The following is a 24,233-nucleotide window of genomic DNA, read 5'->3' as shown; positions in this document are numbered from 1 at the left end:
TTTTTTTTTTTTTTTTTCTTGGGAGAATCTCGCTTGAGGCCCAAAACACAGAAATTTATATTTATGGCTCCATAAAATTTAAAAACACACTAATGCCTTGTTTCGTATGATGAAAATAATTTTAATAAAAATAAAAATAAATATAAATATAAAAATAGAAGATGACAACAAAATTACTTTATTGCCCCTCATCCCAAAAAAATTTGCCCCACCCCAAAGTTCAAGCAGATTCTAGATACAAACAAAAATCAATCAAATACATTGAAAGATGATGACATTGTTAAGGTCTGGAAATTGATTTCCAATGGTGATGTTGCTGCCATTACTGAAGTAAGGGATGGCACGGAGGAAGATGACAACATCGTCGAGGTTTTGGAAACTGGTTTCTCATGGTGATGTCGCCGCCATCACTGAGAACTTCTTTGGATGTGATGGGGTTTCAATTGCCGACCAAATGGTTCCAAAAGGAAGAATTGACAAAGTGAATCAGTGGAGAACAAAACCTATAGCACTCTCCACGACTTCTCTCTACAAATTGATAAGAGAGGGGGATGAAGACAAAACGATAGTGAGTGTGGATTTGGAATTAGTGAGGGAGGAGGTCAAAGACAAAACAAAGGCAAAATTGTTGGCTACATCAATTCCCAACCAAAAAAAAAAAAACAAGAGGAAGCAAACCCAGATTAACATTCACCTTCAACATTTGAAACCATCGTCAGAAGCAAATCGCTACAAGCGTCAACCATAAGATCAAAATTGAGACGGAGGGAGGGAGTTGAGAGTAGTGCGAGACGAGTGCCGGTGAAGACCAGTGTCGATGGCATCGTTGCTGTTAGGTAGGGATGGTGTTGATGGCCTCGTTATGCTTGGTGCAGATGAGCGTTGGCAAAAATGGTGGTGTGTTGGAATGTTGAAAATCTAGGTGGGGTGGAGGGGCAAATTTGTCTTAAAATTTGATTAGTGGTACAATTTTATGAAACTCATCTCATTTCCATGGGTCTCTTCATGGAATCCAATTCAACCATTTTTGGTGGAATTCAATTCCATGTGAAAATCAAATTCAGGCATACCAAACTAACATTTTTGTCAATTCCATATCCATTTCTAAATCCATGTTTAAATTCCAGCATACCAAATGAAACCTAGAGGTTTGAAAGCCTTTCTTTTAAATTTTATTGTAAATAAAAAGATGCATTTATCTTTATCTAAATAGAATGTTCATGTATGTATAAAACAATGTCCATAAATCCTCAACACAATATTCATGATTGCACAACACACCTGATGGACATGGTTTATTTAAAGTGAAATGTATAAGCAAAAAAGGATTAACAACATATGTCCATGAATATACAATATGATATCTACAAATCTTTAATATAATATTCGTGAATGCACAAAACATATCTGATGTACATTAACAAATTTGTAACTAAATATTTGAATATTTACAAATATAAGATCAGCTATTCACAATTTAAAGTCCAAAATTTTTTATTTTAGATATTCACAATTCAATGACAACCAAATATGATTTTACAACTTTTGTAGTAATTTCCAAAAATCTCATTGTAATCCCAAAAATATTAAAGGCTAGTATCGTTGTCACTACTGCACCAAAACTTAATGCCAGCATTTCCATTCTCCAAGAATCTCCAAGTAAAAAAAGGCAAGGACTTCTACGACTAAGATGGACACAGCTGATTAAAAGTATTGTTCTTTTTGCATGATCAACAACTACGAAATTGAAATATGAAACGAAAAAACTGCATCTTATAGTAATTTAATTATTTGAACCTTTGTGATCCAACTATATATTCCGTGCCCTCTCCAACTGATATTTGTGTTTCCATTCTACAGCCCCAGCTTGAGCAGAAGCCATTCTCATCATCTCATGGCTGAACCCTCCTCCAATCTGACTTACTCCACCAACCACAATCAAACGACACTGTTAAAATGAGAAAGAGGGGGAAAGAAGGAAGAGGAAAGGAGAGGAGGAAGAAAAGATCATAACGTGGTTGGTTTTGGAAGAGGCAAATGAGTCATTTTTTTGCTAAAATATATTGTCATCAAAGGCCTCAGGCTTGCAGGGAGATTTTATATTATATTGGGCCATAAGTACATTTTTTTCTTCCTTGAGGGCCTTAGGTGTGATTATTCCTTCTTGTATTTCCTAAGTTACTTAAGCAATACCACCACCGGCTGGGGAAAAAAAAAAAAAATACCACCATCGGCATGCTTCGCATTCAAGCAATGGATCCTTATTCTTTTTATTGGAAAAATATATTAAAAAATATAAAATATTTTTTAAGTTGAATAGTTAAAAATGTAAAATATTTTAAATCTTTTAAGATGTAATCATTACTTTTTTTTAATATTATGACTTTATCTTTATTGTAAAGTATTTAATAGGAATAAATATGAAAAAATAAAGTTAGTTTGAAAGTAGATAACTACTTTATTGGGGATAAGATTCAGTTAAAAATAACTTATATTTTTTAACAGAGGGAGTATTTGATTTTCTTTAATTTTAAATTAGATCTCTATAATTTATTTTATTTTAATTCAGCTTTTATAATTTGATAGATTAAATAAGTTAATTTCTGAAAGTTAAAATTATTGCAAATAATTAATTTTTCTAAAGTAAAAGCATTTTTTGAGAATATAAAATATTAATTTAATACTTTTGGCCAAAAAATTAATTTAATATGATGCATATATTTTTTATTATTTTTTTATGAAAATTCTATATATATATATATATATAATTGTATATCAATTTTAATTTTACAATAAAAATATAAATTTTTAATTTTATTTTTTAAAGGAAAAATTCAGGAAGTTTAATATTTAGAGATTAAAAAATATATCAAATCAAATTATAAGAGCTCAATTAAAATGAAATAAATTATAAAAATATAATTTAAAATTTAAAAATATAAAAATCTATAATATATTTTCCTTATTTATTTAATACTTTGATGATAAAAAGCGATTAGACAGGCGGGAGCAAAAATAGTGTGTAGGCATATCATGATCAGGATAACTTGTTTGAATCATAAAAATTTTACTCATTTATTTTTTCATATAAAATATTGAATATAAATTTAAGTATTTCCTTTGTACATTTTTTACCAACATCTTCCCTTTATACTATTTTGGTTCATTTTATAAATTATTTTTACTAATCTTATCAATACTAATAAATAAAAAGTATAAAGAATAAAAGTGTGTAGAATTTTAAATATACTCTTATATAATAAATTTAAAAAGTGATGTCATATTATTTTTTATTTCTCATAAAGGATAGTTTTAAAATATTTTTTAAATATTACTTAAAAAGTCATACTATAATTTATAAATAAGATTAAGTGAATCTTTTAAAATATGATTTATAAATGAGATTGAAGGAATACATTACAGTTTTTATTATTAAGCTCTTTCCATAATTAAGCTATTTTTATTATCAAACTATGGTGGAAATGGCTGGAAACATGATGAAGGCAAGAGAGCTTTCAGATCAGTGTTGGGCAGCAGTAACTGCAGCAATGTACCTTCTCAATCTTTCTCTGACAAAAGCAATTCTTAACATAACACTTTATGAAGCATGGAAAAGTGTAATACTTAAAAGTTTTTGATTGTATAGTATATATTTCAGTAAAATTATTTTGTCAAAAAATTTGATGAAAATTTTGAAAAAGCTATCTTTGTTGGTTATAGTATACTTCTTTCAATTCAAAATATAAACAATTTTTTTTAAAAAATATGTATAATAATAAAGTCTCCATTCCCATAAAAATATAAATTATTTTTTCCTTTTACCCCTAATTCAAATTACCAAAGTATTTCATGATAAATGAGAGATACACTTACAGAAATATCTAAATTAATAAATATAAAGGATAAAATGGTAAAAATATTTTTTATATATAGTATATTGCTTATATTTTAAATCAAAATTAGTTAAAAAGAAATGCTTATATTTTGAACTAGAAAGAGTACAACCCAAAGCTTATAGGATGTATAATCAAATTAGTGGCAAGATTGTTATTAATAGGAACGTTATATTTATTATTTAATGAAGAAGCTAGTTAGAAATGGAGTCACATCGGATGGCAGCAGCTCAGAAACTCCTAACCCATCACCTTCTAGTGTAGACAGAATTACATCCTTACCAGCAAGTTCACCCAGTGGCTCTTCAAGTGGGGAAAAAAATATTAAGTTCTTTGTATTTCATTTAATTCTTATTATTATTTAAAATTTATTTTTATAATTTATCTTCCTTTTTTTCAATATAAATTTTAAACAGCTTATTTAATTATTATCAATCACTAATAATTTTTATATTTTTCTTGTTAATATTATATACTAATAAAATTATATTCTATAAAAAAATGAAAAAATTGATCACTCTCCTCTTATAAATTTAATATTCTAGAACAAATATTTAATAAAATGTTACTAATATTTAACATTTAAAATTAAAAATATATTAAATTAATCATCACCAATCTGACCATGTACCCTTAAACCAATATCTCACTTGACTCATTAACCAGTTGGTTTTTAGAACTTTGATTAAAGATAAGTAGTTTCACTAAACTAGCAGTTCAGCTTAATGCCTCTATATTAAAAAAATTATTAAAATACAATCAAGAACAATTTTTTATTTATTATTAATAAGGAAATGACAAAAAAATCCCGAAACATGTAAATGATATAATAATATATTGGCAAATGTGATAATTATTATTTAGTTTCTAAAATTGGTCTAGCATTTTAATTTTTAAACAATATAATATATTTGCCTTCAGTAATTATTATGCATTGGGAGTTATATTGATTACTTTAGTTGAGCTATTACTAAAATAGGATAAAAATGACGACATCCTTTTTTGCGAATTTGTTTATCTGTCAGGTGCAAGTACGAAAGATCAATGACTATAATACATTGGGAAACGATTACTTTAATTGGGTTATTGACTATTTTCTTTCTGCAAATCTGTTATTTATAAACGGATTGAGAACTAACTATTTCCGTTATGAAAAATGACTACTTATTTTCTAAAAATAATTACTTTAATTACCTGCAACTTAATTGATAAACGAATTTGCAAAAAGGAAATAGCCGTTTTTTAGTTAAAACTCTAACCAAAATAGTCATTTCCTAACAAATAATAATCACTAAGGGCAAATATGTTGTTTCATCAAAAATTGTGATGTAAACAAGTCCTTGCGGACTAAATAATAATTATCACATTTCATAATACTTAATTATCATTTATATATTTTAAAGATATATTTTTATTTATTTTTTTATTAATAAAATTGATACTAACATTATAATTGGGTTAATATACAATTTGAATCATAAACTACATGTTTGAGAGAAATTTGAACCTTAAATTTTTACTTGATACATTTTAAATATTAAATAATTAAAGTTGAATAATTTCGCCCCTATCATTAAATTTAAACAAACATCTGTTAAGTTTTTTTTTATAAATGAGACTTAATTTGTGATTTTTATCAATTTTATCTACTCTCATTTAAAAAAAATTGCACATTAAACCTCATTTTTAGGGCCTAATAGACGTTTGTTTAAATTTAAAAATGAAGGCAAATTGTTTTAATTTTAATTGTTTAAAATTTAAAATATATAAAAAAAAGTTTATAGTTTAAATCGCTCATCAACATATAATTTCAAATTATATATTAATCCTATAATAATAATCACTATTTTCAGGGATTTCAACATTGGATAGGAAAAAAAAAAAGGATTGTTCTACATCTTCATATGAACTGAACGATAGGAAACGGTGGATTCCAACATGGATGTCATCATTCAATTAGGTCTAACTCACCCAAACAAACTTCCGCAATGTTCTTTATCCATTGCTTACACCATTTCCAAGTGGAAGTAATTTAATTATTTGAAAAACATCCTACAATTCATCTAGCCCAAAAAGCGTGCATAGGTTTTAAACCCACTAGTTGGTAGCATCGAGCCAATAATGGAACTTAGCACTCTACACTAACAAGATCAGAGTGAGAGGTTTGCAACCACAAGTGGTTTGGATCTACTAGCAAGGGATTAATATAATTTAACCAAAAATCTCGTGTTTAACTCTTGAATATATAGTAGTAATTAAATTCATGGTGAGAGGCATACCCTCTAAAGAGGTGCCAGCAATCTACCAATTAGATTGTTTTAGGTCAAATATATGGGACATGGAAGTTCATGAAAAATAATAATAATAATAAGTGTAGGCAAAAGAGTAAATTAACTCCTAAACTATAAGTCCAAGAGTGTTTGAAACTTTAAACTCATTTATTATGCAATGTTTTTCCTTTAATTTTTGAAAACGGTACAATCTAATACCTGTCGTTAATAAAAGATAACTTTAATCATTAGTTGATTAGAAACTAATAAAAAATACCTCAAAATTACAATAAATGATCCACTAATTATACATAAAAATCCAAAAATTACATAGAAGAACCAAGAAATTTTTTTTTGTCATTCTTTGTAATTTTTTAGATCTTTTTTTATCATTTTTTAATTAATAACGATTAAAATTAACTTTTATTAATGATTAAACTGCACTATTTTTAAAAGTTGAAGGACAATATTGCATAACAAATGAGTTTAAGTTATTAAACACTTCTAGATCTATAGTTAGGAGTCAATTTGCTCCATTATCGAAAAAAATAAGGAAGAATCACATTCAAAAATCATTCAAGCAAATTATTTATAGATAAGGACTGACAATAAATTTCATTTGATAAAAACAAATCATATTCTTATTTTAACAATGATCTATTCAATATTAGTCTTTATTATAAATAATTTCTTTAGATAGTCTTGGATGTGATTCTTCCAAAAAAGTTAAGTACAAGTACGTTGTGAGCAGAGGGGTTAGTATGCTTTGCGTTGGAGTACAAGATATGCGCATGACTTGAGTGAGGAATTTATCACAGTTTTCCGATAAAGTTTTCTAATAAATCAACAGCAAATATTAGTTTAGACCGTTTTAAATTTAGGAGTTCTAATTTTAAATAAGATATTTAAATTCTAAATATAACTTTCAATTTACAATTGCAATTCATATTTGTAGCTATTTTATTTATAATTTTATTTTTTATAAAATTTTATTAAAAATCTAACTGTTATTAATTCCTTATTTTAAAATTTTCTTGTTATCTCCCCAACAACTTAACCCTGGACCTTTTGATTCATTCTACTAATGCATCGCCAGACAAATAACAAATTGCAAGGGCTAGAATCAGGCAATCAAAGTACAGAAGATATATTAATTCATTACCCCTTTGTTGCTATCTTTCTCCTGTTCCCAATCCAACCCCTTGATGTTAGGTGGGTTTGTCAATTTTGGGTGCAAATATATGGTCATTTTCTCTTTTGATTGCCGATAGGATCATTTTATTAGAGACATTCTTGTTTGATATAGGGTTAGGTATGCTGAGTACCTCTCTTAATGAGGATTTGAATTTTAGTTTATTGCACTGTAATAAATTAGTCCTTTCTGTTAAACCAAACTCATGTGAGTACATATTTTACTAATGAAATAATGATAATATTTGGGCCATTTAATAATTAATAATAATATCCTTAATTAATAGAATTGCAAAATTTCTCAATCAAATAATATTCCAAATTTTTTTTATTATTGACACAATTTGGTGCCAGAGTTACCGTATAATGCATTTTTTTTAATATTTTGCCTCTTAATTATTGAGATAAATATTATCCTAAATTTTGTTACAGTCTAAATCTAAATTACTTCATGATATGAACGTAACAAACACATGTTTGCATACTTATTGCTTACTTTTCTTTGAATTAAATAGTAAGTGGTTTTTTTTGGGCCAATAATTAAATAGTAAGTGGTGGGTTCTAATTTTTTCTTGTGGGAGTAAAATTTTGTTCGGATTTTAAACGCACCTAAAAAAATTGACAAAAATAATTGATTAGAATAAATACATGATCTAGAAAAGTTATACATTTTTAAAATATTATATTTTAAAATTCAAAATAATAAAAAAGATAAAGTACAAAATAACATAGTGACCTTGTGGTCTTTGCCTGCTAAAATATTATAGGATTAAATGGTAATTTAACCTTTAAACTATAGGTTTAGAACCTTTAAATTATGGTAATTTGCTTGCTAAACTCATTTTTTATATAATATTACCTTTTAAATTTGGAAAAAGCCACAATATTGCCTTATTGCTAACAAGAATTAACAAAAAAAGATAGAAAATGATATCAAAAATTATAAAAATAACCAAAAAAATTTATAAAATAATGAATAAATTACAGAAAAGGACCCACAAAATTATAGAAAAGACCCAAAAAAATTTCTTGTCCTTTTGAGGTCTTTTTTGTGTAATTTTTTAGTTCTTTTATATAATTTTTTAGGTTCTCTTTTATCATATATTAGTCAATTAATAGTTAAAATTAACTTTTATTAATAGAAAGAATAATATTGTACAATTTTAAAAAATTTAAAAGAGAACATTACACTAAAAATGAGTTTAGAGTTCTAGAAACTTCTAAATATACAGTTTAAGGGTCAAATTGTGCTTTAATCCAAATATTATATACACACCATACGTACATTTATGTATATTATAATTGTATCATGTTTGTTTAATTTTTAAATTTGCTAAATATATAACAATATATTTTTTAAAATAAATTATAATTTCATCATGACGTTGGAAATAAACATTTGCAGGAAAAATGAATGCTTGCGCACCACAACATAATGTGGCAAGACATCATTATTAACTTCCCTATTTCATTTAGAGTTTAGGTATGAAAATATTCCCAATGTTTTTTTTTCCAGGTATACCCCATATTCTAAATTATTTTTTGGTGTAATTTTACTCTCATGTTTTTCATTTAGTACAATGTCATCCTGTCATTACCCTTTATCACTTTGATCGCTAAGTTCGACCTTAAAATGCTTTGTCGGCATCCACCTAGCATATTTAAAAATTAAAAATAAACAAAACATATCCACATCAATAATTTCTTCCCTTCCCCATATTTGAAACCATCGTCTTCACTTCTTCTTCCTTTGATCATCTTTGAATCCAATTGAACTAATGCCTCTCACCAGTGACAGAGCCAGGACCCGAAGTCTAGGGGTGCAGACAACTCAATTTAAAATTAATAATTTAAAAAAATAATATAATAATTTTAAAATTAATTATATTAGACAAAAAATATAATAACATAAATACAATTATGCATATTTTTAGGCATGAAAAAAATATGTTGAGGATTTCTTTAGGTAAAAATATGTTAAAAAATTGATATAGAGTTTAAGTCTGAAAGAAAAGAAAACTTTTACCTAAAAAGATCACTTAATTTAATGTGGTTGGATTTATCATTTAAAATTCTAAAACTAGAGTGCAAGGTTATAAATTTTACACATCCCCATATGTAATTTTCTCTATGTGAGGGGGTGCATTTGCCCCCTCAGATGCATGTGGCTCTGCCACTGCCATTGCCCCTCACCTCTTCCTCATCTTCTAAGCCTTCTCCTTCCTCTGCTAATGAGCCCACAGTGTGAGAGCCTACAGATGACATTGATAATGTTGGAAGACAACAGGTAAGTTTCAAAGAGGAAGAAGAATAAGGTGACAAGCTGGATGGGATTTCAACGCTATTGGGGAGGGGTTTCTCAAGCAAATCAGGAGCAACTTAATTTTGACAAATCTGGTGAGTTTTTTATCTAAAGCCCAGGAAACCTTTCACTTTCTTTATAGAAAACCAAAACCTAAATCATGTCTCTACTCAACTTCTCTTCGAGTTATCTAGATTGTTGGTTCAAATCACAAGGATGATGATGATGTGAAAACAACACCTTTGATTTTGAGTTTTGTGTACTTCAATAGGACAATGATGATACGTAGCTTCAATTCTAGGTTTATTGTATTTTCGTTTGTGGGTCACAAATTTGTGCAAAAGAACTTGGAGGAAGTAATCTTTAAAAAACTCTTTACCTCTGGGTTTCATTTCTTCTATTTTTCAAACAATTGATCTAGGTTAAAGGTTTTCTCCTCTAGTTTAAACAACTAAAAGATTGTTTTTTAAAATTTTTAAGAAGTCAAACATATTTGGAAAAAGTCTTACATTATGCTTCAATACTCAATATTCTACTTGTAGAACACAAACTTTTACAAAACTTTTAAATTTCCAAACTATTGAGCTAGATAGGATAATGCAAACTGAGATAATATAAGAATGATGAGAAATTTCCTTCAAGTATTGCGTGTCATAACATGTTTAAGTCATGACTTTAATATCATAATAGTCTAACCTTTTAAGCTTTAGGTGATGCATAATCATGGATTTCAAATAACATTTTTATACAAGTTTGAAATAAAATTTTAATCTAATACCACTTGTATGAGATGTGAATTAGGCTCATTTTTTAGGGTTTAAATGATGTGCAATTATAAGGTTCAAGTGACATCTTCATACAAGTTTTAGATAAAATATGACTTTGATACCATTTATAAAGATGTAAAAAATCTTATTATCAAAGAAACTCAACACAAACCTCAATCTTGAACACTTGAAGTCACACCCCCAATATCTTAGGTCAAATCAAAAAGTTGTCATTGTTGCCACTCTGTGCGAAACTACTTCCGTTAGCTTCCCCATTACCTATGACACCAACAACGCCACACAATTGTCATTTTCCCCTAACTTTCATCAATCCATCCCCATCCCTATCTTAGTCTTAGTTTGAACTCTAACTTCATTTTGAACACTCCATAAAACACAAGGTTGTCTTGACTCTTGAACACTCAAAGACCCCTATCCCATCCTAGTTTGAGCTTCATTTTTAAATTAAAAAAATAATACTCCTTCTGTTTTAAATTATAAAGCACTTTTAAAGGAATTTTGCCATTCTAAAATTTAAAATATTCTGGTTAGATTAAGGTTTCATTAAATGCTCTAATTTTATGTTACCCCTTCTCTATCAATAATTAGTTTCCATCCTTTCTTTTTTTAATATATTAAATAATGAATATTTTTGGAAGTTTTTTTTAAAAATATAAAGTTGTTAGGTATATTTAATAAAATTTATTGATATGTGATATTTTATTTAAAAGTGTTTATAATTTGGATGTAGGAAGTATATATATGTATATATTAGGGCCGAGCCCTCGTGGTTGGGCTTTGAAAACAAGAGCTCAAAAGTGTTTTTGAACTTAAACAAGAGCCCTAAAATATTCTTAAGCTTAAAAAATAAGAGTCCTAAAGATAATATATAAATAATAGAATAATTCAAACTGATAATAAAAATAGGCACAATTGAGTTAAGAACTCATAATTAGAACCTAAAAAATAATTCCTAACCAATAAAGAGTGTGCACATGTCTCAAATAATATTGTAATGACGATTAAGAAAGTTTGTAAATAAACTACCAAACCTCAAAACGTGAAGCTTTGATATAAAAATAGAATACCCTAATATTTAAACGCACTTTTTAAAACAATTTGACAAAAATTAGCATAGTTTACAAAAATGAGATCTCAAATAAAAAAAAATTGGATTTAAGACATTTGGAGCCCAAAACTTTCAACATCAAGCCCAGCATCAAATAACTCTATGCCAACAAAAGTAGTTTCAACACTGATAAACTAATATTCATCTATAATTCCAAAACCATGCTTCATATATACTTTCACCAATTCAAATCCGAATTCTTCACAAAAAGATTCACCACATAATAACAACAAGTTTTTCAAGTTTGATACATGATAGATTCTCAAGGGCCTAAAAATATAAGCTTGTAAAGTCCAAGGTCATGGCAATTAACAAATGTAACAATACATGTGCTAAACCATGAGATAAATGAGCACTTGTGTGAAATTCTTTGATGCCTTCCCTTGTGCTCTATTAGAACCCTTACCTAAAGATTGCAAGAGGTAACAAGTGACATCTAACGCCTCAATAACAATTGGATGTTCTAGATATATTGGCAAATTATTTCAAAATCTTGTTTGTAAGCATATATTTACACGTGGCATCCACGTCGATTGCCCAACTAGTTAAAGGTTATACGTTGGTTGCCCAACTAATTATATGTCACTTTTGCTTTCAAAGTATTTACTCAAAGATATTTAGTGTCCTAAACTCAATTTTAGGTCATTTCTCCCTTAAAATTTTAAAAACTAACCATGCATGTCTTGTCATTAACACACACAAACAAACATTAATTTAAGTGAGTGAACCACATACGTGCGTGCACATGGCATCCAAGTAGATACCTACTCATAAATTTTTTAAAAAATTCCTCTATCTAATCATAGCTAGAAATTAAATTATAAAAATTCTTTTATGTATAAACTTGGTAGTCTGACTCAAATTTTAAAAAAATTTCTCCATGTAAATACCTGGTATGTTGATTGAAATTTTTTCTTAAAAAAATTCCTCCATGCCTACACTTATCAAGCACTTGCCTTCAATTTTGATAATTGAGACTCATGATTATTGCAAGAGAGGGCAAGTGTTTGTCTACATTTGAGTTGGGTTTTGGGACTAAGGATATGCAGAGAAGGCAATATGTTGATGTTAAGAGAAGAGAGTAACTTTTTTTAAAAAAAATTGAGTCGGACTACCTAATGCACACGTGGAGAAATTTTTTAATCTAATTTCTAAAAGTGATACGAGAGAGGAATTTTTTATCTTTAATTTCTAACTATGCATCTAATTGGATGACATGTGTTCATATAAGTGAGACCCACTAACTTAACATCTATATGTGACGTGCGAACAATAAGGCAAGCATAAATAGATTTAATGTTTAAAGAAAAAAATGATCAAGATCAAATTCAAAACAAGGTGTCCTTAAGAGCATATTTGGTTGGAGGATTTTAGAGGGAGGGAAAGGGAAGGGAAAATGTTCCCCTCCCCTTGTTTGATTAAGAAATTTTGGAGGCGAGAGGAGACAAAATTTTTCCTCCCTTCCCCTTGTTTTAGCCCCTTCCAAATTGAAATTTTTTTAAAAGAGACCAAATATTTGAACTAAATTGCCCTCATTTTTTTTGTTGCTCATATTTCATGAATGCCATATGTAAAATAAACTCCCGTTCTTGCTTGCTATCGTCATTCCCTACCTTTGACAATGGTCTTCAAGCGTGGGTTATCTTTAGGAACCCATAGAGCAATGGAAACAATGTCCATCATGAGTTTTTTGTGGATCTGCAGAGTATAATTCAATTTAAACAAGAAAAAGCTAATTGATCAGTGTTTGCAATTCTCATTTCAGGAATTTGCGATGAAGAAGCTGGATTACCAACTACTTCACTTCATTTCAATTTAATTTACCATCCACACAAACTAGAAAATCAAACATAATTAACAAGAAAAGCCACCACTGTTATGGATATAAATAAGAAATCATCAACGTTCATTGAAATTACATATTTAGTTATTGTTTATTTAATCAAATGATTGTCCATAATAAAAAAAATTAGTGTAAATTAATTTACACAAGATACAAAGATGGAAGGATAAAAATAAAAGTTAATATATATAGGTATAATAGTAAATTAATTATTACTTTTCCTCTCCTTCCTTCTTGAACTAAACAGAATATCATTAGAAACTCATTCCTCTCCCCCCCCCAACCAAAAAAAAAAAAAAAACCTAACCCAAGCAAATACTTTAAGGGCTCAAGTGACCTTATTAACTTTTGGCTAAGCATTCACTTGAATGCTAGATGGAGTGTGGTGTGTACATTTTTGGTTAAAAACATTAGTTAACTGACACATTGATAGTATCATAGAAATGGGTGTGTTTTTAAACTTTGAGTGGACGTATTGATCCAAAATCATGTTCAGGACATCCATACTCATGAATACTTTGAGGAAAAAAAAAAAATCTTAACCCTTTTTTATTTTAAAAAAGAACTAAGTTATATATAACTCTCCTAAGATTTAATGTAGTTGCACAAAACCTTTAAAAGTTTAAAAATATTATTCCTAGTCTTTTAGGTTTTTTAATATATTCTCCTACTATTATTTTTTAGCAACAAAAGGTGTCACATCATATTAAAAAAATGTAACAATTTTTGTAGAATTCAATATAAATTAATAATAACAGAAAAAAGTAAATAAAATTTTTATAAAGTTATAACTTACATTGAATATCACATAAATTGCTATGTGCCTTTTTTTAATATGACATGATAATTTTGTTTGTAAGATAATTAAATATTAAATAATAATAATAATAATAATAATAATAATAATAATAATAATAATAATAATAATAATAATAATAAAGGAGTCTATGATAAAAAAATAAAATGTTTAAAAGTTAATTTTAAATTTGAGAGAATACGAGTTAATGACCACCATAAAGACTCAATTACTGTTGGTTTAAAAAAATTTAAAATTTCAATTCAGTTTAGAAAAAAAGATAAAAGAATTTCAACGGTAAAATGACTAAAACACCTTTAACTTGTTATGTAAAATCATTAATTGTTAATTTTCTTACTCTACTTGTTAATTTATGAATATGAGTTGTAAATTACATGAGTTGACATGTTAATAATTATATAAAATTTGACATTAATTGTTCAATCATAAATAACTTAATTATTGAATTGCTAAATTTATTTGTTAATTTATTAACATTAGTTGTAAATTATTGACACGTTTTGTAATTTATTAACATCAATTATAAATCATTGATTGATCTTTAATTTATAACTGGTATTAGTAAATTAACAAATAAAATTAATAAATTAACAATTATTGTTACTAATTATTTAATAAATGGATGTAATTTACAAGTAACATTGATAAACTAACAAATACAATAAAAAATTAATAATTAATAATTTTATATAATAAGTAAATAATATTTTAATCTTTTTATTATTAGAATTAGAATTAATTTAATTTTTCTCCCTCAACTTGAAATTTTAAAATTTTTTCAACCTATTAATAATTAAATCTCTATCGTGGTCTTACCTGAAGTCTGAAATGCTCCTTTTAAATTTTTAAACACGAGGGATTGTCAAAAATTGAGCAGAGTTTGATGTATTTTAGCCTAGCAAAAGACTCCCCTGGAACCTAACCTAATTTAGCCTCCGAGAGAACTGCGTTGTTGCTGTGACTGCTCCTGCTCGTCGTGAATCTGCTTAGTGTGCTCACCCTCGGTGGCTCGAATTCGAATCTCGCCGCGCCTCAGCCTCCGCCTCTAGAACTTGTGCTTCCACCTCCGACTAGTCGCGCCTCTGCTACCACCTAGAATTCTTCAGGTTCCTGACCATTGCTTCCACCTTAAGAACAAGTTGAGGGGAAACAAACTCAGGGAGTAGAAATATGTTTTTTGGTCTGAGAAACTTCACCGAGAGGACCGGAGATGGCGTCGGCCAACCAGTGCTTGATACCGACAATGGTGAGGAGCTTATGCGCGTCCAACCAGGGGTTGATGTCGTCCTCGCTAATCGTCCTCGCGAGTCCCATGGCACTCTCTACGTTTCTAACAAGTATGTTGTTTTCATCTGTGTATTTATATGACTGTCCGTGTTACTTGCAATTCTTTTGTTAATTTTATTGTGAGTGGTTGAATTGATTTAAACGGAGATTCATTGGGATTAATGCTTAAAAAATATTAACGGTATCTTCGAATTAATCGTGTATTGTGAGCCTCTAAAGTTAAAAACTGTGAAAATGAAGTTGCGGCCAATGGACCTTATCAATCCTCAGAGGGGATACAATGCACCTTTTGTTAGGGTCTTTGAGCAGAAGTTTAAATGAATAAGAAATCTAAATAACAATAGAACGGGTGCCGCAGACACTGTGCATGACTAATTTTCTGTCCTGTGGTCTATCTTGATTGATGTGTGCAAGTTAGTGATTATTTCATGGGAATTGTGGTTAAAATTCAGATTGTTCTATATTTACACTGACATAAGCATATGTGTCTGGGTGCGCGCATGTGTGTACTATACATTACAACATTTCGTTAATTCATTTCATCACCATTTCACTGTTTGTTGATGCTGTTGAGTGTGCTAATGCAATACTGTTTATTAGCAACTTTAATAAGGTCAGGTAAATAAGTTTGTGAAATGCATTTTTAGTTGCTGATTGTGACACTGCAGTTGTGCTAGTAAGCTGACTTGGGTTTTACAGGCAAGTGATATGGTTGAGTGATGTGGACAAGGCTAAAGGCTATGCAGTTGATTTTTTGTCTGTGTCACTTCATGCAGTATCAAGAGATCCTGAGGCCTATCCAGTTCCTTGTATATATACGCAGGTATTTATACTCTCTAATTTCTGTGGTCTGGGTCCTTGTAAATATACCCCTCTCGTTCTATTTATGAGTCTCTTTTAATATGTTTCACTGGAACTAAGAAAAATTTTAAAACTCATTAACTCTCTTAAAATTTAATGAGTGATCAACTTTATCCCTATTAAGTATACATAATTTAATAATATATTTTCTCTTTCCAACATTCAATGGAGGGTAAAAGAAGAAATTTGTATTGAAAATTTAATGAAGTGATTTATAAATGGGATAAAAAAAATTTCTCTCTGAGCCCTATGAATAGGACCAGAGGGGTTATTTATATTCTATAACAAGTTTGTTTGAGCTATATGGTTTGTTTTGTGGTTTAGTATGACCAAGGGTTGGAAGGCTTTTGAAGTAACTGTCCTATTCTAGTTTTAAACTTGGAATTGTATGATCCAACTTCACTGCAGATTATAGAATATCAAGCTACTAAAGTGGTTCAGAATTGTGAAACTTGGATTTAAATACCAGTATACTTATTTGCCAAGAACATGAACACGTAACATTTACTACTTCTTGTTGATTGGAATGAGTATAGGATAACGAGAAACTTGTATCATATGTTAAAGCTACTGGTATCAATCACATTATATTGTTTACGAAAACAATTGAAAATTCACTGTGGTCAAGAGATGTTACAAGAAATACTGTTTGAAGAAACTTATAGAATTGAAGTTTAGTTTATTGAAATCAAAGTTTTGAAGAACTTTAAACTAGATTTAAGGGTAGGATACCATGACTACAATTTATATTTTTTGTCATGTGAAATTTCTTTATCTTTATCCTTTTTTCCATCTCCATGTTCTTTCTTTCTTTTCTTTTACCCCTGTAACTTAAGTGCTCTTTGTATGCTTTTTCCTCCTTATCTGTTTACCCTTTGTACATTGTCAACTTCTTGCCCTTTGATTGGATCCCTTCTGATTTTAACTGGTGTTCTTCCCGAAGATTGAGACTAATCCAGATGGGGATGAGTCTGACAACTCAGATTCAGAATGGAATGAAACCTTAGATCTGTCCAGGATCAGAGAGATGAGGCTTATTCCATCAGATCCAAGTCAATGTATGTACCCCTTTACAGTTGTTGCTCTGATTTATGGGAATGTATGATTTTCAATTTGGCATTTTACATTCTGGTAGCATTTTTGTAACTTCGATTTGGTGAAGAGTTGATAGCATATCAATATGTTGTTTGGCAGTGGATTCTCTTTTTGAAATATTCTGCGAGTGTGCAGAGCTTAATCCTGAACCAAATGATGGTGAGTACAATTCTTCTTCAGGGAATTAGATTGTGTTTTTGTTTTACTGGTTATTCTCTCCCTTTTCTGGTTTAGTTGTGACTTGCACTTGCTCACTTTTTGTTTTTGTTTCTTTTAGAGGAAGGAGAAGAGCATGAATGGATTTTCAGCGCAGACCAAATGGCAGAGGAAGGTATGTGAAAGGAATTTATCTTGGGGCCTTGTTATTTTCAGAGGCATCTGTTAGTTTTTAACAATCTATTTTTCAGAGGAGGAAGAATGTGTCTCTCAAAATCCTGTCAACACAATTGGTCAGTCAAATGGTGATCATGACCTTGCTCATACAGTGCTTGAGGTAGGCTGTTGTGCCATAGAATTCTTCTATCTACCTCGTTGTTACACTAGTGAACAAGTGTGAACAAAAACCTCAGCTAACCCTATCTCCATTCTGTGTTATTTATATCTAACACTCCATGTATTTTTCATTTGTTAACTTTTAGTATTATTATTTCCTTATTGCTCTTTCTTTCATTTTGTTTTTTTTTTCATTTTTTTACATATTGTATTTCTTGATTTGTCCTCTTCAATTGCTTTGAAATTTTGCTATAGAATAGTATTTGTTGATTCCTGAATAAATAATAGTCATTTGCAAATCTGAAACTTTAATCTGAAATCCTTTTTCTCCTTACGTAAGTCCTCCAAGTTGTGCTCAACGGAGAGGGTCAAGCTATATGGACTTCCTTAAGTTGTGAGTTGTGATATAGGGAGGGGCAAGGCTGGGAAAAGGGGATGTGTAACCTAGGGAGGCCTGTCAGAGTCACAAATTTCATGACAGCGAGACTAAAGTTTTATATTATAAAATATTCGAGATCTTGAATTAATGTGAGTATTCTTGTTTTCTGTTTAAAGAAGAGTATGTAGAATATTAATCTTGTTCCCCAAGATAAGGGGTTTTGGTGTCCTTTGTTTTGTGCAAGTTCTATCGTATTATACATGATTAGCAAAGCAAGCTCGTTTCTTTTGTTCTGGTAGTTTTAACTGACTTTTATGAGCTACTTCCTTTTTCTTCAAAGAACTTTTAATCTCTCTTGCTTTTTGGATCGATGCATTAGAGAATTAAGAGTGATGAAGAGTTCCAGGTTTCAACAATCAACCTAATCTGTTAGCATTGGATAGCCGTTAAAATGGGATAAGGCGATAAGCATGCTATTCCATTTTGATTCACATAGTTATGTGAGTTGAAAATGTGAATCCGGCTCACTAGGTGGGTTAAGTGAATTAACTTGTTTGATCCCCCAGGAAAAAAGTTGAAAATATAATAACACACTCTCTCTGTCTCTCTCACATACAAAATTCATAGCTGGATTTTAGATTGTTTGAAATTGGCGCTTTCTCTGCATACATGATTTATAGCAATGTCATTATAGTTATATTAAAATAATTATGGGGTGTTCTGATCAACCAGTTGGTTAAATGAGTTGGGTTGATGCGATTATATTCAAAACTTTTTTCGAGCTAAGTAAAGGCTCAATTCAACCCTCCAAACTAAGTGGCTAAATAGGCCAATCCAATGAGGTCAACCTGATTTAACTTTTGACTACTCTAGTCAGGAAAACATTTTTCTTTGTTATGGTGAGAAATTTTGTCAACCTTCAATCTCCTCTGTTGCCTAACTTGATGACAATATTGTTCATTTGCGTTTTGATTGATTTATTGTTGTGATTGAATTCATAACCGAAATCTTGGTTGTTTAAAATTGGCATTTTGCCTGCATATACAAGTATCTCTTTCTTGATGGTATATGCCCCAGTTCTCAAGTTTCATCTATCCATCCTCATATAAAATTTATGACATTAATTTTTCAACTCAATTTATTGTAGCTTCGAATTGATGACGAAGTCTTCGACGATGCGGAGGAGATGGAGCATGATAGAAACAACACCCATAATTGAATCCCTGTGATTTCCTCAAAAATAGCGTTGTTCAGTGGTCTTAAAGCCATACCTGTTATCCATTGGTTAGTATCAAAGGTGTAACTAAAAACAGAATGGTTGGAAAAAGCTAGTCTTGGGGCACATGCTCAAGTTCTGTGATCTTGCTAGGGTCATAGCCTGATTATTGCTTTAGGTGGTGTGTCCTCAAGGCCTTGGCTTTGCCGGCGTGGCGGTTCTTGGTGGTGTTCCTTCGGTGTCTTAGCCATCATGAGGTTGTACCGTTGTAGCATGCTGTGAATTGCTGTGAGCAATCACAACCTTCTTGTAGTGCGTCAGTAGCTCTTTGCGTTATGAGATTAGATCTTTGCTTTTGAATATCAAGTTAAAATATTATGTAGGATGAAAATGCAAGTTTTTGAGGTAAAAGAAAATTAGGGAAAATGACAAATAAATCCCTTTAAAATAGGACAATGACAAAATGGTACCACTAGATAGAGTAGTTATTTTGAAGTTTCTAAAGATTTATTTGTCATAATTTTTTGTTTTTGTAAGATGTTTCTGACCCTAGATAAAATAATAAAAATATGGTTAAAACTTAAATTAAAGTTGTTGATAACAAAAATAAAGTTGTTAATATAGGAAGTATAGTTATTGCATGATTAAACTAACAACTATGCTTTTTATATTAACAATTTTGTCTTTATTATTAACAATTTTAGTTTAAGTGTTGATAATTATATTTTTTTATTATTTAGTTGAGGGTTAGAAACATAATTTTGCAAAAAAAAAAAAAATTATGTCACATAAGTCCTTAAGGGCTTCAAAGTAATTATTATATTTTGTGGTTCTTATTTGTCACTATTTTTTGTATGAGATTTATTTGTCATTTTCTCAAAAATTAAACAAGTTAAAATATCATGTATGACAAGTTATTATGAGTTGAAATGACTGTCATTGTTGAGCAATGCTGTTTATTTTTTATGAAATTAGTTAGAATGACTTTGATGTAGATCCAAATTTATTCATGTTGAGGTTCTTTTCATGAAATAAGAAAATATAAGTGAGATATCAGTTGAAACGATTTTTTCCTTCTCGAGAGAAGAAATAAAATTCTTCTGAAATGTAATCTCAAAACATGATATGGATTTCGCTTTATTTTCTTTTTTTCAATGAAGAGATCATTAATAGTATAGTTTATTCATATTTATCTTCGGTGAGATTATTTTTGCGCTACTTTAGAAATTAGACAAGTTTTTTCAATATATGGGCAAGATAGTTCTTTTCAACAACATTGCCAATTACAACGCTAGCACGACATGTTAATTGTTTATCGTGTTAATCTACTTCATCTCTTATCTATTACAAGGTATTTATCATTAATTCACTGTAAAATAGATGTGATTAAGTTATTAATTGTTTTAAATAAAATAATTTTTAATTTTACTCCTATTTAAATGATAATTTCTTAAATTTACATTACACCTTCTATTAGTTAATAAATTTAAATATAAGTAATATTAAAAAATATAATTAATGCTTCATTAAGTATTTTATAGGTATATTAAGAATTAAAAAGCCTTTCCTATAAAATATCATATAACAGTGACCGGAGAGAATATTCCTTTTAGTATTCATTATTGGGCATCTTGTAAAAGTATTTTTGTCCTTGATATGAGCTTGTTTGTTAAGCTTTTTTAAAAAAAATAAAATAAAAAATCACTTATTATTTTTTTTTCTCAAAATTTATTGTGTGTTCTTTTTAATATTTGTTCAAGTTTTTAAAAATAATTAAAATCTAGGGTGGTGGGGGTGGGGGACTAGATTTCTCATTGTTTTTTTTTTGTTGAATAAAAGGCAACAAGTAAATCGTGCTATATGATATGATGTGTCATATTTGATGAAGTAGATGAGAGAATGTTATAAAAAAATGTAGAGATGTACCAATATATCATTAAATTCTAAAACACTTTCTTATGTCTTTATTATAAAATGCTTTTACTTGTTTTATGCATATTAAAAAAAATTAATTTTTTTCTTAATATTATAAAAAAGGGAGAAGTACTTTTATTTTTACCTTTAATTTTAAATAATAATATAATTGTATTAAATACTTTTATGTTAATTAAAAAAAGGGTAAAATTTGAAAAAATGGTTTAATTATTATACAATGTCTTATATTTTGAATCAAAAATTACTTGTAAGAAGTGTCTTCTAAATAGGATCGGAGAGAGTAACTAATTAATTTTTTTTCATAAAATAAAATTTGCTTTAATTTTAAATTAATAATTACTTTTAATAATTCTATGATATTTAAACTTATTTTTTAATGGCATCTCAAATTTTTACCATTAAATTAAAAAATATTATTTAAAATAAGATTAAATTAGAGTTATAAAGTATACGAAAATATGAGATACTAATCATTTGCAAAAAAGGGAGTAAAAAATGTTATTTCACAAAATTATGGGTCATTTGTTATAGCTAACGATGCATTCACCATGGTAAATCATGTTGAGGCAAATTTGGTCTACATAATAGTTAATATTTTACACATAAACGGTGAGATTAATTTGCTCAAAATTTCATAGTTCAGGGTCTAAGATACCACTCCCGTAATAGTTTAGGATTTGTGATACTAATTAATCAGGCCCATGATGAACAGTAATGACGTTAAAAAATAACGATAGGGCTTAATTTGTTATGAATTTAAAAATTTAAAGTTTATTTTGCATATTTTAAGAGTTCAGAATTTGGAAAGCTTTTTGAGCAAAAGTTTAGAATTTATGTTGCGCATTAACCCTTGAAGGTATTATAGTTATTTCACAAAAATATTAATGTCAGAAAAGTTTCAAGTGACTTAAGAAGAATTATTTCATTTTGTAAGACTTCATTATCATTTAAATATTTCAGAAATTTTTTTATCATTTCCCTATAAAATACATAAAGTAAAATTGTTACATTACTATTACAAGCACAATGATAAATATTCTATATCATGGGGGTGGAGCATAATTTATTTTTATTTTATGATTTCATGACGTGATTTCATCTATAAATAAAATATGGTTAAAGTTGATTTTTGCATTTGAACTATTTTTTATAGAAGCATTCAATGTTTTAAACTCTTTGTTTAGTAATGTCACCTTTAAAGTAATTAAATAATAGAAATGTTGCCTCCAACGTTAAATAGAAAAGCATTGACTGTTAACTTTATTAACTCAAACTTAACAAAAAAGGCAGTATTGCTATGATTTAATTACTTTAAAAGTAATATTCCTATTATTTAAATCAAATTTATTTTTGAGTTAGCAAAATTAATAATCAACATTTGCTAATATTTAATATGAGGGGCTACATTGTTATGATTTAATTACTTTAAGGATGGTAAAGAGTTCAGAACACTGGGTGTTTATATGAAAATAATACAGGAATAAAAATGGACTTTAATGAAATAAAATAACCAAAGAGAAAGAATCTTTATTGAAAAATAATCCGCCATTACACATCACAAGCATTCACTCAAGAGAATATATATTGATAAGATATTGTAATTACGTTAAACGCATCATAATCATTTATATGAACCCAACTACAGCACAAATAAAGGGAAAATTAACAGTGTGCCTACTGTATAATATTCCTGAAGTAATGATATGGCATTATCGCAAAATTAATGAGGCGATTCTCCACATCTCAACATGGGTGAAAAATATGCAACTGACTTGGCTTCTCATTATGCTTTTGTATCCTGATTTATATAGATGTATAGATGACATTCTTTGGTGACGTGCTCATCACCATAAAAAATCTCAACCATTCAGCTTTAATTTTAATTTTAATTTTATATTTATTAAAATAAAAATTTATAAATTTTTTGATAAATATATTCATCATTAGTTTAGATAGTACTAATATAAGAGAAATACTTAAATAGATTAGGTGCACAACCATTTATAATTTGTCCAATTAAAATGCTATACATATCTAAATAAAATTTTGTGTGACATTTTTTAATTGATTTTATTCTTATAACAATATGCACATTTAATTTTTTATCTTTTATTTCTCCACTATTAATAATATTAAGATTAATTTATATTTAATGACATCCAAATGTCATATTTTTATTGGATAGAATACAAATGATGTGGTGTATCGGTCTACTTAAGAATTTCTCCTGATCTAATTTGGGTGATCCAATTTAATTTTATAATTTTTATAAATTGACTATCTGTACGTACTTTGAACAGTCCAGATTTAATATTAAATTTTTATATGCAAGGTTTAGATTTAAATTTTTTATTTTATATTTATTAAAATAAAAAATATTAAAAAATTTAATATTGAATCTATATTATCCAAAGTACATTTAGATAGTCAATTTATAAAAATTATAACATTAAATTGGACCATTCAAATTAAATTGGCATGGTCCAGATTAACGATGAACATATTTATCCAAAAAAATTATAAAATTTTATTTTATAAATATAAATTAAAATTAAAATTAAAAAAAATCTCTGGATGGCCCAATTTTTGTTTTTTTTTGTGGGTGACTTGCTGAGCGCCGACCGATGACATCCTCGAATGTCTTCAAATTCTCCATTTAATTGTCAACGTCAAATTTCCAAAGCATTCATGTACTTTAGGTGATAATAAAATTATGGAATAGTTTGATAATATATAGATATATATATATATATAAA

General features: G+C 28.5%; 1 protein-coding gene across 1 annotated transcript; it reads left to right on the top strand.

Annotated features, from left to right (window-relative positions):
• Positions 1–15,106: 15,106 nt before the first annotated feature.
• Positions 15,107–19,902, top strand: LOC129315241 (chloride conductance regulatory protein ICln). Its single transcript, XM_054958826.1, has 7 exons — positions 15,107–15,549; positions 16,199–16,322; positions 17,304–17,418; positions 17,555–17,614; positions 17,733–17,786; positions 17,863–17,948; positions 19,474–19,902. Exons 1-7 carry the CDS (start codon positions 15,383–15,385, stop codon positions 19,543–19,545), a joined length of 678 nt encoding a protein of 225 aa, XP_054814801.1. The 5' UTR covers positions 15,107–15,382; the 3' UTR covers positions 19,546–19,902.
• The last annotated feature ends 4,331 nt before the right edge of the window (positions 19,903–24,233 follow it).

Source organism: Prosopis cineraria, unplaced genomic scaffold, assembly GCF_029017545.1.
Source record: "Prosopis cineraria cultivar Desert tree isolate PC_DT_omini unplaced genomic scaffold, ASM2901754v1 PC7, whole genome shotgun sequence".
NCBI classification, from domain to species: domain Eukaryota; kingdom Viridiplantae; phylum Streptophyta; class Magnoliopsida; order Fabales; family Fabaceae; genus Prosopis; species Prosopis cineraria.
The sequence above is the reverse complement of the archived record's forward strand: the minus strand, read 5'-3'. Positions and strand labels throughout refer to the sequence as shown.